Source organism: Chanodichthys erythropterus, chromosome 1 (assembly GCF_024489055.1).
Source record: "Chanodichthys erythropterus isolate Z2021 chromosome 1, ASM2448905v1, whole genome shotgun sequence".
Classification (NCBI taxonomy): Eukaryota; Metazoa; Chordata; class Actinopteri; order Cypriniformes; family Xenocyprididae; genus Chanodichthys; species Chanodichthys erythropterus.
The window spans coordinates 1,283,252-1,300,544 of NC_090221.1; the positions used below are offsets into that span (position 1 = coordinate 1,283,252).

Here is a 17,293-nt window from a genome sequence, read left to right on the forward strand (position 1 = left end):
TAATAAAGTCAGAATTTCGTGATATAAATGTGTCAATTCTGACTTTTTCTGGAAAATCGTGATTTATATCTCACAATTCTGACTTTTTCAGGATTACCAGATTTAAACTTACAGTTGCAAGTAATAAAGTCAGAATTATGTGATAAAAATTTGAAATTTTGACTTTTTTTTCTCAAGATTACAAGTTTTTATTTCACAATTCTGACTTTTTTTTCTGGAAAATTGCAAGTTTATATCACAATTCTCACTTTTTATCACAATTTTGACTTTTTCTGGAAAATTGCGAGTTTATATTTCTCAATTGTGACTTTTTAATCACAATTTTGACTTTTTTTCTGGAAAATCGTGAGTTTATATCTCGCGATTCTTACTTTTTCTGGAAATTGCGAGTTTATATCACAATTCTGACTTTTTCTTGCAATTCTGACTTTTTTTCTGGTAAATATAGTGAGTTTATATCTCACGATTCTGACTTTTTTTTCTGGAAATTGCGAGTTTATATCACAATTCTGATTTTTCATGCAATTCTGACTTTTTATCTCACAATTTTCACTTTTCTCAGAATTGCGAGAATTAAACTTACAGTTTCAAGTAATAAAGTCAGGATTGCATGATAAAATTTGATTTGAAATTTTGACTTTTTTCCCTCATGATTACAAGTTTTTATTTCACAGGTTTGACTTTTTTTAGTTTATAGACTTTAGACTTTTTTCTGGAAAATTGCAAGTTTATAGGCTTTTTTCCTGGAAAATTGAGTTTATATCTCATGATTCTGACTTTTTTCTGGAAAATTGAGTTTATATCTCATGATTCTGACTTTTTTCTGGAAAATTGAGTTTATAGACTTTTTCTGTTAGCCGCACTGCTAGTTTAAAAGTTACTTTTACATCCAAAACTCGCTTCTAACTCTCTAATTTGGTGTTTTAAAGCTTTTAAACTGGTTCCACACACCACTTTTATAACCTTTCGTCGAAGCGTTTTAATTTCATCTACATCTTTTGGAAAATTGAGTTTATAGACTTTTTTCTGGAAAATTGAGTTTATAGACTTTTTTTCTGGAAAATTGATTTTATATCTCATGATTCTGACTTTTTTTCTGAAAAATTTAGTTTATAGACTTTTTCTGGAAAATTTCGAGTTTAGCCTATATCACAATTCTGACTTTTTTCTGGAAAATTGCGAGTTTATATCTCAAAATTTAGAGTTTAGCTATATCTCACAATTCTAACTTTATAATTCGCAATTGCAACTCTATATCACACAATTCTGGGAAAAAGTCAGAATTGTGAGATAAATTGCCTTGTTTTTATGTTACATATTAATTAGTAAAGTATTCTAAAATATTTAGTAAGTTACGAAACTTGGGTAATCTAACAAAATACGTTACAAAATACCTTTTAAAACTGTAAATCTCTAGTGAAATACAGTTTAAAAGTAATCTATCTATCTATCTATCTATCTATCTATCTATCTATCTATCTATCTATCTATCTATCTATCTATCTATCAAATAGCACATTCATTTCCACAGTGTAAAAAGCATGAAAACAAAGCGTTTTAAGCGTGTTTCCCGAGAGCAGCGCATCTGCGGAGGAATGTTTCATGGATTCAGTGATTGCTCGGCTGATCTGTCACTCACAGCGCGCGGATAAAACAGGAAAAAAGAAAAAAATAGTTACAAGATGGCGACCAACAACTGCCCGAACACTGGAAAACAATAGAGACAGCGCAGTGGGGCAGAGTTTACTCCTCTACCGCTCGCTTTCTCGTCCTCTCGTCGAGCTAACCCGGCGGACAGCAGTCGGCTGTGTGTACTTCAAGACTTTTAAAGCGCATTGGGAAGAAAGTGAGTTTATAATGCTTTGTTTGAGGGCTAGTTAGCATCCAGGCTAAGCTACATCCGCAGCTAATGTAACTGTGAGGAGATCAGCTGTTAGCCGCACTGCTAGTTTAAAAGTTACTTTTACATCCAAAACTCGCTTCTAACTCTCTAATTTGGTGTTTTAAAGCTTTTAAACTTTTTCCACACACCACTTTTAGAACCTTTCGTCGAAGCGTTTTAATTTCAACTACGTCTTTTGTCAAACTTCAGCTCTGAGGCGATTAAACTACACGTTTATTTTGAAGTTGTTGCTCGAACAAGACGGAAAAATCGATTTAATTGTGAATATAAAGGCCTAAACGTGAGGTAAATATTATTTAAAAGGGTTTGACGTTTTCGAAACTTTTCAAACTTTAAATGTCTAACTTCTAAGATGAATAATTTATTAGTGTTCTCGAACTCTTTCATTCATAAAATGGCCGTTTTAACTTCATTCAGGCTTGAATATAGTGAGATTTTTCAGTGATTTCTGTTAAAAAATAAACTTTCTGAATATAAGCGCTCGCGTCTGAACTATGTGCCATGTCTTTTGTTGTATAAGGAGGCAGATAGTGATAAAAATGGAGTGTGTTTTGTAAGGACAGGCTCATAAACGCACTCAAACGGCACTGTTAGTATCCAGAGACTTTATAAACGCGGATGATGGCGGATTTCGTGGTGCCGCGGCACAACGCGGTGATGGAGCGGCTGCGGCGGCGGATCGAGCTCTTCCGGCGGCATCACACCGGCTGCGAGAAGCGCTATGAAAGCACGGCCGGGGAGCGGCATGAAATGGGTCGGCAGCAGACCTATGCCCTGCACCAGCGCTGTCTGCAGACCAAGGCCAAGCGCTCGAACAAGCACCGGCAGCCCGCGGCGGCGAGCGCGGACCCGGCGGGGCAGAGAGGGACCGGCGGCGGCTCGGATCTGGCGGACGGAGGGAGCGGGACGCCCGGGGAGCAGAGCAGAAACAACACGCTGATCGCGGTGAGTGTATGTGAAAGGGGTTTTCAGATGTCTGAAAGATTCAAACATCACATATGTTGATTTATAACCTCCAAACCCGTTACTTTGCTTGTCCCAGAGGTAAAGCATTGAAGTGTCAATCAAACTTCTGCTCCAGAATGCACTGCAGGTGTGTTGAAGTCGCATGCAGCATCAGCAGCGCTGGGATGATCATGTGACCGTGACACGAGCACGCGCCCAGCGCATGTCACATGAGCTCTGTGGTGTGCCACAGATGTTTAAGAGGGGAGATCAATGAGTGATCACCTCATGGCTGTTTGTTTTTTGGACTGTGCATTGCATAAACCCTGAGACAGGCACGTTCAGAGCTTCCCTGTTTCTAGTAGGGATGCACGATATATCGGTATCGACTGATATGTTCATTTTGAATGTTATCGTTATCGGCGATATCCAATAGGAAAATTTGGCCGATATATTAAAGCTGATAAATAATGGATTATTTCAGATGTGCACTGTTCACCATGGTGGTTTTGAATTGCTTGAAATATGATTTAAAATCACTTCAAAATAGAATTGCATTTAAGTGCAACATGTGAAACAAGTCAACATAATATTATAATGAGAACATTATAATTGTGTGTTTGGAACATGGATTTTATGGTGAAACACTTGCTCTGATTATATACAAATTTTGATTTAGATTTATCGGCCAATATATCGGTTATCGGCTTTCAAATATAAAGAATTATCTGTTATCGACCGAAATTTTCATGTCGGTGCATCCCTAATACTTCTGAAGACTTTTGAGCAAATTCAGTTTTATGATATTAATGTTATTGCGTTAAATAAAATATGAACAAAAAATGGAGCACAAACACAACATTTCACAAAAAGACTTTTAGGTTTGAAAATTGTGTATCGACACTTAGAGTGCAAATACAAATTTTGATTTATCGGCCAATATATCTGTTATCGGCTGAAATTTTCATATTGGTGCATCCCTAATACTTTTGTGCAAATTCAGTTTTACGGCATTAATGTTATTGCGTTCGATAAAATATATGACCCAAGAAATAGAGCACAAACACATTTCACAAAACAACTTTTTGTGTATCGACACTTCGTGATTGTGAAATGTTCTGAGAGCACATGACGCTTGATTTATTTTCTATTTAATGCAAAAAATTATATACTTTTTAATAGAAAGCAACCGATATAGCGAATATCTGCGATATTAAAGCATTTTACCGTTATCGGTTTTGTAATATCGGATTTACCATAAACTGCGCCATCTTGTGGGTGTTTTGAGAATTGCGCGCAGGATCGCCATTACAGCGACGAGACAACGGCGTGCAAATGTATACTTACCTGCTTTGCTATAATTAGTAAACTTAACAGCTATTAATGCACAAATTAGATGTTACATAAATACCTGAAATGTAGCTAGTTTATGAATAGAGACAAGCTCACGGAGTCACGTAAGATAATCCGTCACGTCCTGTCCCAATAAAGATGTAACTTTGCATGAATTAAATAATACAGCCATGAATGAGCACATGTTGGAAATAAAAGCGCTGAATTTAATTCTCTCTCGTCTGTTCTCATCTTTAGTCTCGAAGTCGTCTGCATTTTGCTGTTCATTCAGCGGGTTGATGTTCGGCCACCGCATGTAACTTTTAACACTTGTTTAAAACACTGTAATTATATAAACATTTACTATATAACCATTAATTCGCAAATAAACATCCAAGTAAACACCTCTATGGAAATGAATTATTAGTCGTACCTCTCCGTGGAAAAGCTCCATAATCATCTGACCTCATTTAATCACAAGCAGTGATGTTTTAGTGACTGACCGGTCCTGCCACACAATCCGTCTAGATTTGATCTGTCCACCAATCATTCATTCACTCTTTGTAGTTTACATTGTGGGATTGTTGCTACATGCTCATTAGCTTAGATTTAGTCATTGAGGCTGTGGCTATCTTGCCAAACAGGAACTATTGTGAATCTCAAGAGTTAAACTTGTGTTTCTTTTAACTATATTTTCTAGGGAATCTTATAAATTCACTTTTTAACTCTAGATTTTCATTGATTTCTCTTCTAGGATTTTGGATGAATGAACTTTTAATGGAGGGACATTTTCATTTAAAAACCTTTATTTGTGTTTTAAAGAAGAATTAAAGTCTGATGGGTTTGGAACGACATGAGGGATAGGGCTGGGACAAAAATATATAGATGCGTCACGATTTGTGGATCGATTCTGATATTTTCCGAATGCACCGTGATTCTCTTTTGAATCGATTCTGAGCTTAGTTTTTAACAGCAGATGGCGCTCTAGGCTAGTTTTTAATCTCACGCTCATGCTCATGAAGAAGAGCGCTCGTGCGTTCGGCTGAGAAAGTATTTGCACCTCAGAATGCTTTTGACGCGACTGCAAACACTTGTAATTCGCTTCAACCTTTTCGAACTTTATGAATGATTATTTTAGGTTTTAGTGGTGTGTGTAAGGAACTGGAAGGAAGCAGAGTACGGCTGTTTCTAAAGCATGCAGCGCCATCTGCTGTTAAAACTAAGCTCAGAATCGATTCGAGAGAGAATTGCGATGGATTTGGAAAATATCAGAATCAATCCAGAATCATTTCGTGATTCGTGATGCATCAATTTATTGTCCCAGCCCTAATGAGGAAGAGTAAATGATGGCAGTATTTTCATTTTTGGGTGAAAATACTTTTAAGGGTGTTGACGTGACCTGCTAGGGTTAATGCCAGCAGTGAAACAAACTACATCACATGTGAAACGGTGTTTCTCAACCGGTGAGTCGAGGCTCAAAAGTTTTGAGTGGGAGTGACAATGCTGGGTTGATTCAACCCATGTTTGGGTCAAATATGGACAAACCCAACCATTAGTTTAAATTTTTAGACCCAACAGTTGGGTTTGTCCATATCTGTTTATGAGGATAATTTTCTAAAACTATATTAAACATTATTCCATTTCTTGAATTGAATTATTATTGCTCATGCTTTGAGTTGGAGGATTTGAACCTACTTACAATATATGTCCTATGAGCATACATAATTCCTCAAGCTGTTACTTTGGGTGGAAAAATTAACAAATCTCATTTACGTTTACGAGACAATGATGTACTAAAAACAAATGTTGTTTGCTTACAAACGACAACGTCGTCAAAACAATCCCTGTTCATCACACGGATCTGTAAAAATCGCTGTATTCTGCTGTCAGGCCAGTAGATGGCGATGTCACTTGTAAAGAAACTCTACGCACCTATAAACTGAACACGTAACGCGCATGCGTATGACCTCACCGTTTTCACAAATTCACATTTTTGTAGTTTACACAGACCATAAAGCTATCGTTTTCAAAAACGTGCATTTTGAAACCCGTTTTCAAAAGTTTTTATTTTCAGGCCCCCAAAATGCTGCTGTCATATAAATGAACGTCCAAAATGCATAAAGTTTTTAGTTGAAAACCGTTAAGGATTGGGATTTTTACGAATATTAACCCTTTAGAACATATGTTTTCACATAATGTTTTTTTTATTTTTTTTTTATAAAATTCTCAAACAATGTGCTATCTTCAAGTGCAAGGTGTCATTTTTTTCAGAAAACAATTTGTTAATAAATGGTGAGTGAAAATGGTTTGTAAATAGAATTTAAATAGTCAAAAAAAAAAAAAAAACAATAATACATTTTCTGAATTTTATTTAGAAAGAGAAAACAATGATGATCTAAAGAATGTAACACTTCAAACTTGGAAATTCAACTATATTACATATATACAAGTCATTTTCTGACACTTGGTTGCACAGTTTTCATTCAGGAGAAATATTTTTCATACACTCATAAAGGGCTGCACGATTAATCGGACGATTAGAAAAAAACCATTGAAATTGCGCTTAAACAATTTGGCTTAGTGCGATTATGAAATCGCAAAGCAGTGATTCTTTTTATATTAGTTTGAATGGCTTATGTGCTTGAAAAAAACAACACGTGTCAAATCTTTCCAGACATGAGAAGCATTTATTAACATCTTTTATCCAACAAAAGACAACATTTAATAACATGTTTTTACTCCAAACTCGCTGACGACACATTCGGTTTTAAAGGTTTAATGACTGATATTTAATGAAAAAATGATTACCTAATCGCCAACTTTAATGATGTAATATGTAATAACTATAAAAATCATGTTCACATAGTTGCAACCGTAGCCTTTAATGCTCCAGTAGGACAGTTGGGTTAGGTCAGGTGATGTAGAACTGTCTTAATCTCTTAGCAAGTAGGTTATGTTTCGCGTCTGGAGCAGTCAAACTAGTTTGGAGCTCGTTTGGCATGAAGGCTGCAGTAAGCGTGTCAGAGAGTGGCTGTGGGACAGTGGAGATGCTGACGCCGTGATGCGCGGCGTTTAGGATGACTCAGGTCTGCTCACACGCACCCTTCCCCCTGCTCGCCCACACCGCTGACTCACTATTGTTCCCAGTGGCCTCTGCTCTGGACAGCTGCATGTGTCTGTATGCTTTCTCACTTTTCTGCTTCTACAAACCTGGTCATGAGGTGTTTAGATGATCCAAAATTGAAAACTCAACCTCACTCGACCTCATGTTGTTACAAAACATAAGACTTGTGACGTGTGGAACACACGCATTCCATACAATGAGTAAAACATAAGTTGCATGGATTACTGTGGAAGAAAGTCAACACTGTTACAAACTCATGTGATTTTTCTTTTTTTTAGTCATGTACCCCAACTGCAGATGCCTTGATATTGATGTAGCTTCTTACAGACGGGCTGTTGTTTTTCTTTAACAAGTGCTAATAGAGTGAATCTTGAACATAATGCTTGTGGCGAACTGTAATGCATCTAGATGTTTCCCTTCCCCACAGTATGACTCAACATAACTCACTCTTCCCTGCTCAGCACTTGTCCTGCAACTGGCCTGTCACAGCTTCTTCACCAGAGATCAGGGCAGAAATGCCACCGAAAATATTTTGAGATTTTGTCGATAACCGTGATCGGACGAGTGTGTTTTTGTGCTGGTATCTTGTCAGGTTTAGGACTGCCGTGGACGGCTGACTCCGAAAGGTTTTGTTGTTCTTCCTATTTTGTGCAGTGGATGTTTACAGCAGTGACAGAAATTACATTTTCCAATAAGATTAAATTGATTTTTTTTTCTCTTAATCTACATTATCCTTTATAAAGGCAATTTTTTTTTTCTTACCTAATTAAATGTAGCCTATGCATCATTTATCGTCAAATTATTACATTTAATCAATAAATCCATTTAGAATAATTGAATTACCAATCAAATTAAATTGGTATCAACAAAATCCATTTTTGCAAACAATATTAATATATTAATATATAAAATGATTTGAAAATTGAAAAGGTAATTTAAATATGAAACTAAAACTGCCAGCAGGTGGCAGCAAGTCACTAGTCTCAAGTTTCCATCCAGTTTTATCAACAAAACAAATATGCGCTAAAAAAAATTGTGAAATTTGCTGTCTCCAGGATATTTCCATCCAGCTGGCCTTTTACGGATAAAATGGTGTGCGAAATGACGTCATCCCAAAAAAAAAAATTGTCGCGCATGTTTTGTTAAAATCTGCTCTTGAGCCGTTTTCATACATAATTTTGCGTCTATCGCAAATTTGTACATTTTACAAATGGAATGCAAAAGATACGGAGTAATGAGACAATTGAAATTCCCCAGTACTGAAATAAAATCGTCTGACCGGACTTGATGAGGCACAGGTTTGGACTGGGAGCAGCTCAATTGTCTGGTTACACTGGTACGGTGTTTAATATTTAGTCTTTGATTATAGCAACAGTTTTTAGCGCCTTGAACACGGCCGAGAACGCGTTCAAAGCAAAAAAAGTTATTTGTTCTGGTTTCATAGTTCAACAACATCAAAAATATCAAATCGCCGTGTACTAAAACATTTTAATTGTGCATTTAATCTTAAGTGGTCTGCATTAGCTTAACTGAGGCTTATTCTCACATAACATTTCTAAAATTTTATTAGAGCCTTTTGGATTCAACTACTTTTTCCTAATTTATACTGTATTAATAAATTGCACTATTATTTTATTTTCAAGTGTCATGTTTGTGATTTTCATTTGTCATGTAGCGTAGAACCATTTCTGATCATTAAATCGAAACACGATTTTGACGCTACTTTTATTTATTCATATACAGTTCTATATTTTATTTTACCTTTTTGTCAGCGTTGAAAACTCGGTCTTCCTTCATTTAACACGCCTAGCTTATTTGTGTCGAGATGCATGGATTTTCAAGAGCGTATTTTCTTCATGCTTTTGATGAACTACGATCTACAGAGAAACGCTGCTTTAACGGGAGCAACAAACAAGCGCGCGGACGCTGCATTTTTAGGCTAATTCTGTCATGTGACACCACATTTATTTGCATTAAAGCCCCTTTTTTCGACAAAGTGTGTTCAAACTCATTTTTGCAACATCTGAATTATAGATTTTATGCGCTAAAATTAAACCTACAAAGATTGATACATTTTATCGACAAATTGCATTTCCATTTTGGCAAATGGCAAACGTTTTAAAGCGCTAAACCTTTTTTCACGGAAAAATCCTTGGATGGAAATCTGGTTACTGTTAATGAGTGAATCATTGAGTCATTTATTCAACAGATTCATTCAGCTGGATTGATTCATGTAGTGACGAAGCACCGCTGTGTGTCGCTCAGAGACTCCAGTTGCTTGGAACTATTTTCTTTGGCAAAATGGAGCAAAACAGGCAATATTGTGTGTAAAATGTAACTCACTTAATTGTTTATTAAACTGTTGTATAAAATCAATAGCACATTTGCAATTGTGCTGATGTTTGGAAAAAATGGCACTCTTTGTGTGATTTACTTAACAAAACCATATGATATAAATAAAAAATACTCATACAAAGGCGTTTTTATTAGAGTAAATCACGCAGTGAGAGCATGCACTCTGTGTTTTTGTTTGGTTAATGGCAAAGTAAGGGAAAGATCACGATACTATCGTAGACGATATCGTATATCGCACACCCCTGCTGTAGTTGTCAGATTTGTGTGTAAGAAGCCAAAAAAGCTTAACTGAAGTTGGTACTGCTTCGTCTTGGCAAAGCGCACTAATAAATGAACAGCTGGTTTGAATTGCACTTGCAGATTTTTGGCCGTTCTCAACCATTAAAGGACTAATTACTACCTTTTCTAAAGGGCGTTAAACTCTTGTTGGACTTTGCCCCTCGTTTGTAAAGTAGCTGTTACTGCAAAGCGGCGAGTGAAGTGACCCGAGTCTTTGCTCTAGTATTGATCGCTGCGTTCAAACAGCGCTCTCTGCCCTTGGGCCAAAACCGCCGCTCCCCTCCCGTGCGGTCGGGGGATGTCCATTGTAGCAGGCAGGGCATCAAAGACGAGCCGAGCTCGAGCCATGCATGGGCAGGAATTCGGCACACTCCCGCGGGCCGAGCGCTGACTCTTGTTGTGGGATACACGTTCACACACATGGTAATTAGACTCATGTGGCTCGAGCTCGCGGGGGAGGAATGAAGATGGAGGGAAAGTAAGGGCGCAAGAGATTAAGAGACGCATGTCGGCAGAAAATTGCTTTGGGAAGAGTTTTAGCATGTTTGAAGGGATGTATTCGTGGGTGTGCCGCCCAGCGAGGTCGTCTCAGAAAAGTGACTGTAGCCGATACAGAGACCAGTTTTTCAGGTTCAGAGACTCTGCAGGTGTGAAGGGGAGTTGACATCAGACGGGCCGCATGCCTTCAGCCGGAGCACAGATCGTCACAGCGCTGCGCACGTCTGCTTGGATGGGTTACAAAATGTTTTCAGACCTCATTCTGTTCCTGTTGAACTGTGCACACTTTGATATAAATTCTCCTTTGTTATATTGTTGCTTCACATCATTCTAAAGTCTAGGGCTGGGTGTCATATGAATGAATGATTCAGATTCTTATAGATTCCAATAAGGTAAAGAAAAACAAAAACTTATTCTAAGTCTTATTGCAAAACATTTCATTGTAGCTGAATAGCATGATTAAAAATCAACAGGGTAAAGAACAATTGTACAAGGAACTTTTGCCTTTAGTTTAAAAATATCATGGCAAAAACAACTATTAAGTATTATTAAAGACAAGTAAATGCTCAGAAATAAAAAAAAAAGAAAGAAATACAACTGAATAAAGATTGAGAACGTTTTAAGATTTTCAGGTATTCAGGTACAGAAACTAATTAAATAAAATATACATTTACAAATATAAAGTTAGTCAATTTTCTCTCCATCTTTTGTTGTTTGATTAACGTTATTATCGAGACTGCAGTAGGAATATTAGGCTGCTGTCACTTTAAGTGACTGTATACTGTTATGCGTTTTCTTTGTCAACTGTTTACATTCACTTAAGACCTAACTGACTGTGTTTACAAGGATATTTTGAGATTTTTGTGTGTATTTGTCCGTTTAAGTGCAAAAAGACGTGGAAGGAAACTCTGTATGAGAGGTGGCTTTCTGTGCGCATGTTTTGGATGAGTGCGCAGCACAGAAAACAGTGGTTTAAAGTCATATTAAAATGCACACAGAGGAATCGATGAGGATTTTTAATTTCATAACAAGTATCCGATTCCTGACCTTAAAGGGTTAGTTCACCCAAAACTGAAATTACTCCCCCTCATTTCGTTCCACACCCGTAAGATCTTCGTTCATCTTCAGAACACAAATGAAGATATTTTTGATTAAGTCCGAGAGGTATCTATAGACTGCAATATAATCAACACTTTCAAGGTCCAGAAAGGTACTAAAGACATTGTTAAAACAGTCATGTGACTGCAGTGGTTCAACCTTAATGTTATGAAGAGACGAGAATACTTTTTGTGCGTCAAAACAAAACAATCTCTTCTCTTCTGTGTCATTCTCATATGTTGTTTACGTCCAGCGCTTCCTGATTCAGAATGCCGACTCATTATTGGCCGGCTCCTGCGTCAGCATCACATGTATGCGTTGTGCTGATCACATGATCAGCTTTGGCCAATACTGAGCCAGCATTCGGACGTAAACACGGAAGCTTCACTGCGTCACCTGCATAAGATAATGACAGGGAAGAGATTGTTGAATAAAATCGTTATTTTTGTTTTGTTTTTGCGCACAAAAAGTATTCTCGTCTCTTCATAACATTAAGGTTGATCAACTGCAGTCACATGACTGTTTTAACAATGTCTTTAGTACCTTTCTGGACCTTGAAAGTGTTGATTATATTGCTGTCTATAGATATCTCTCGGATTTCATCAATAATATCTTAATTTGTGTTCTGAAGATGAACGAAGGTGTGGAACGACATGAGGGTGAGTAATGATGGGTGAAGTATCCCTTTAAGTATCTGATTCCAGAATTGGAATCGATTTTTGGATTCCAAGCCCTATCCAAAACTCCTGTGACCAGAAGGGAAGCTTCCGTTCCAGTGATCTAGCATTTGTGTGCCCATAAATTGTTTGTGGTTACATGATATTTTTACATTGTGTGGTGTAATTACAACCCCCTAACTTATACAGCACACGGTAAGCTATGTTTCAGCAGTGGCCCTTCAGTTTTAAGAGCATGATTCATTCCTAACAGTCTGCTTGTGTAAGCGAATTGTTGTAAAACGAGTTCTTAATTACCATTAATGTACGTAGAACAACTGCATTCTTGGTCCACATCACATTTGTCCTTTTGGTTACAAATATTGGTAGCACTTTATTTTACAGTCCTGTTCCCCATGTACGTACTATGTACTTATTACAGAAATTATAATAACTAGGTACTAACCCTGAACCTACACCTAAACCTAACCTGTATTACTCAGTATTTTAATAGGTAAGTACACGTACTGTAAAATAAAGTGCATCCCAAATATTGCACATTTTTGCAAGATGTTGCTTTAGCCTAATGGTTTTTTTTTTTACTTTGAATCCAATATAATTATATAAAATAGGCCCATAAATAAGCATAATATAAAGCCTAATTTGACTTGTTTTCTCTGTGCAGTTACAGGAGACTGTGAAGAGGAAGTTGGAGAATGCTGGTTCACCTCTTGGCCGTGACCAGGTCAACGGATTCACCGATGGCTACCCGCCCAATAAAAAGGCCTGTGTTGAGGACGCACTAGCCGGTCGTAACGGGGTCTCAAATGGCACCGTGCCTCCTCTTTCACCCATGGACACTAAACATAATGTGAGCACTGACGGCATGATGGCCAATGGGAACCACCGAGCGGTCGGCGCAGAACACAACGGAGCCGGAATAACCGATAGCGGCACGTCACGGGGCTCAGAGTCCGATTTCCGCCTGAAAGAAATGAAGCAGGAGCCGGTGGACGATATCTTGCCCTGCATACTGCCCACAGGAGGTGCGACTGGAAACAACAGCCTCTTCCCTGACCTCAACCTCGACGATCAGGACTGGAGTGAGATCATGGAGGAGTTCAACCGCTCCGTACCCTACGAGGACATCCAGGAGCTCTTCAGCGACAGCTTCGGTGATCGCAAAGACCCGGAGCTCACGTCCACCGCGGCCCAGAGCTTGATCCCGCCAGATCTGGCGAGCGTGAAGACTGAATTTTCCCCCGCTACGGCTTCCTCTGCCTTCGATCCGGACTCTTGTAACGGTTCACCTCAGGTGAGACCCACTTCATCCGGGCCGCCGCTTCACACCAACTCCCCTGTGACGGCTCCGGCCACGTCGCCGGCCCTGCCGCAGCATTCACAACAGCCCAACAGACCACTCCCAAATCACATGATGCCCGTCCCACCCAAAGACCTGTCCCCCGCGCAGCAGCTGCAGCAGTTAGCGGCACGCGAACAGCAGAGGGCGATATTACAAAGCCAGCAGCATGTGGTTCAGAAGCCGCCTCAACAAAAACCTCAGCAACCGCAAGCGGCGAAATTCCACCAGCAGCCCAACCACTCTACATCCTGGCCCCAAAACGCTCCCAGCCAAAGTCAAATGGGTGGGACGTTTGGTCTTGAGAAGCCCACCAGCCCTTCTTTGTACCCACAAGACTTCCCCAACCCCAAGACCCTGCTCATGCCGAACAAGGGTTCTCCAAAAGCAGGCACTCCGGCCGGGTACATGCAGCCCGGCGGCCACGCCAACATGTTGAGCCACCCAGCAGCGCCCACGGGGCCGCTCGGCCACCCGCCCAACCCAGGGTCCCAGGCGGCCATGTTGGACTACAATAACACTAAACCCCTGTCCCATTATGAGGCCGGAGCGGCAGGTGCACCCAGAGGCCCTCCGACCACGCAGAGCCAGAACAAACAGAGCCAGGTCATCCTGAACCTGATGCGACAGCAACAGATGCAGAAGCAGAGGCCGCCCGGCATGAACTTCAGATCAACGCACCGCCAGCATGCTCCGGTAAGAGTACTGAAGACCTCACGTCTGTTGCTATCTAGGGGTTTCAAAAGGGTGTGAAGAGATGTTGAACAGATTTCATTTAGGCTTATTTACATCTAAACAATGATCGACATGCAAACACGGAGTAAATCACATATTATGCTCAAATGTGTGTGCGATGCACAATATCGGATAAGGTTTTTTCTTGCACGTAACGCACACAAACATGTTTACCATATGTGATGTGCTTTATGTATGTTTAAATGTGAATAAACTACTAAATTAAATCTGTTCAACACATAAAACAAACGCTAAAATATTAAGATATTTTTGATGAAATCCGAGAGATATCTATAGACCGCAATATAATCAACACTTTCAAGGTCCAGAAAGGTACTAAAGACATCGTTAAAACAGTCATGTGACTGCAGTGGTTCAACCTTAATGTAATGAAGAGACGAGAATACTCTTTGTGCTCAAAAACAAAACAAAAATAACAACTTTAGTCAACAATATCTTTTATTCTTGTTGTTTTTAAGTTCTTTTAGTTTGAGTTTTTTTGCAGTTAATTTAACAAATGATGAAATAATTTGATAGAATTAAAACAATCTTTTGTATACTACCTACTACTCGTCTACTACTGTGCTAAGTCTATTTATTTTGAACAGTGCTTCCCACATAGACTTTACTTGGGCGGGCCGTCCAGGATTAATAACGGCCGCCCAAGTATATTTGGAGACACATTTTTGCTTTTATTATTTTTATCCTCTTATACTTTACCTTATCCGCGATCGATTAACTAATCGTTTCATACCTGCTTATGTGTGCATCAGAACGGTTTACTCCCGCTAACATTCCCACGGGCGCTGCATTTTGCAAAGTCACAAGAGGGCGCTATTGCGCGTTCTAAGTGATTCTCCATCAATGAAAAGCGCAGATTTATGCCAAGCGATTGTAATAATTCATCAACTTGAGTTCATTAGCAATGTCTACTTCATAGCCTTTATATAAAATGTCAGCCTACAATAGTATACATTTCAAAATAAGAGTCCCGGTGTATTTCGGGCTTGTTTATAATTAAGTCACACGCTAAGTTTGGGGGGGCATTATTGGCATTTTAGTTGCATAATTATATTTAATTTGATTTCTATTTAATTTATGTGCGTCAGCAATGCTTCTATTGCTTGTTTCTGCTGCTGCTTCACGTGTGTTTTGATCTGGAGATTCTGTACTCTTTCAAAAGATGTGCAGTAGCGCCCCCTACCATATAACAGTCAAAACAAGGGTTCCCAGAAAAACAAATCAATGGCAGGGAAAGAGTTAAGTGCACAAGTATACATCAGCACGGATGCGTATGCTATAGTGCACGTGGTATGAATTTCATGTCTGAACTGCAGTCATTCACAGAAAGGGCTCTTTTGTTTGTAAGAGCTCGGTCACATGTGACATCATGTCAGAACTTGTTTCTGTCTTTCATCTGCTTTTGCTGAATGTCACTGTGGTAGAGATGCTTCATAATGATTAGTAATAATGAGTGGTTACTAATCGCTGAAACTCACATGTTCAAGCTGAGTAGGTCAAGTGTTTTTGTTGTAGATGATTGTGAATGTATTCAGAGTGACTGGTTTTGGTATTTTAGCTTCCAGACTACAGCAGCCTCAAAACATCTGGACACGTAAGAAACAAGATAGTTGTTCAGTGATGTCCTTGACACACCCAGCAGATCTTGTGTCGGGGGAAAAACAACTTTTATCTTTTAATTTGTGACATTTCCAAGCGGAGTGTGATCAGCGCTTCTTTATAGTAAGGGAATATATCTAATATCCACTTCAAGTGCAGTCAGAGACCTTGAAAAACACACAAAAAACCTTTTATGAACTGAATATCTGCTGGTAACTCCTCATCCGCTAACCTTGAAGATAATATTGGCAGCAGGGAGTGTTTCTCTGCTCGAGTGTCAGGAAGTAAATATAACTATCCGCAGCAGAGTTAGATTATTATAACTACAATAAGACATTAAGCCACATCCATATAAAGGAAAGTGGAAATGTAATCGCTGTAGAGTGAGTTACAGAGAGAAAAAAAGAAACGAAGCAGATGTTAAAATGAATTAGATGCTTTATGTAACTGTACACACTCACAAATCTTGTAAAATGATGTGGCGAGACATCCGTGAACGATAATGCAAGCTTAAAGAACACACTACGTTTTCACTACGTAATCATAAACATCCCTCTTAATGTTGTCATGAAAAGGAAATTTGTCTTTATCATGAAAAGTGCTCATTTTCTCTATTGTGTCGTATATATCCGAGTGAAATGCTTCGCAAACAAGAACAAATGTAGGGGAATTGATTGGATGGTTGTGGCTTGCTATTGGTGGATCTCATGTGAGTGACAGGTTGCCCCGCCCTCATCATCAGAGAAGAGAAGAGATGCTGCAAGAGGGAGGAGAAGATATTCTGATTCAAGATTACGAGTAGTGGTCGACCGATAGTTTTTTTTTTGATGGCAGAGGCTGAGACCTAAGAAAGCAGGGTGGCCGATATGAAGCCTATTTATTTATTTGTTCATTAAATATTTATCTTTAATATCTATATTTTATATTTATCATTTAAATATTTATTTATTTTAATATTTAAATGTAATTGTAATTTATGTTAATATTTATATTATTATTATTTTTAAAATGTTCATCATTTAAATATGTATTTTAATATTTCATTATCATTTAAATATTTTAGTATTTAAATATTTTAGTGTTATTAAAATATTTAATTATTAGTAATATTTAATTACTTAAATATATTAAACATTTAAAAAATATATAATGTTATCATTTTAAATATTTATTTATTTTTTAATATTTAATTATTTAACATTTAAATATTTATTTTAGTATTTAAATATTTGTATTTTAAATATTTATTTTAGTATTTAAATATTTATTTAATATTCATTTATTTTTGTGAAAAATTCTCAAATTATTTATTTACAAATTTAAATATTAAAATAAATTAAGAAATTACTCAAAAAAAAATGAATAAAAAGGAAGTAAACCCTGTAACC

The 17,293-nt window shown here is 38.0% G+C and overlaps 1 protein-coding gene across 2 annotated transcripts in view; it reads left to right on the top strand.

The window, feature by feature from the left end:
• Positions 1-1,695: 1,695 nt before the first annotated feature.
• The window catches only part of maml1 (mastermind-like transcriptional coactivator 1), a 25,622-nt gene continuing 10,024 nt past the window's right edge, over positions 1,696-17,293 (top strand). Inside the window, exons 1-2 of one of the 2 annotated variants that reach the window (XM_067384597.1) lie at positions 1,696-2,848; positions 12,876-14,246. In XM_067384597.1, coding sequence (XP_067240698.1) covers positions 2,522-2,848; positions 12,876-14,246 — 1,698 coding nt within the window. In that variant the 5' untranslated portion in view covers positions 1,696-2,521. The remainder of the gene's footprint in view (positions 2,849-12,875; positions 14,247-17,293) is intronic. The other variant, XM_067384605.1, reaches the window with a different exon arrangement.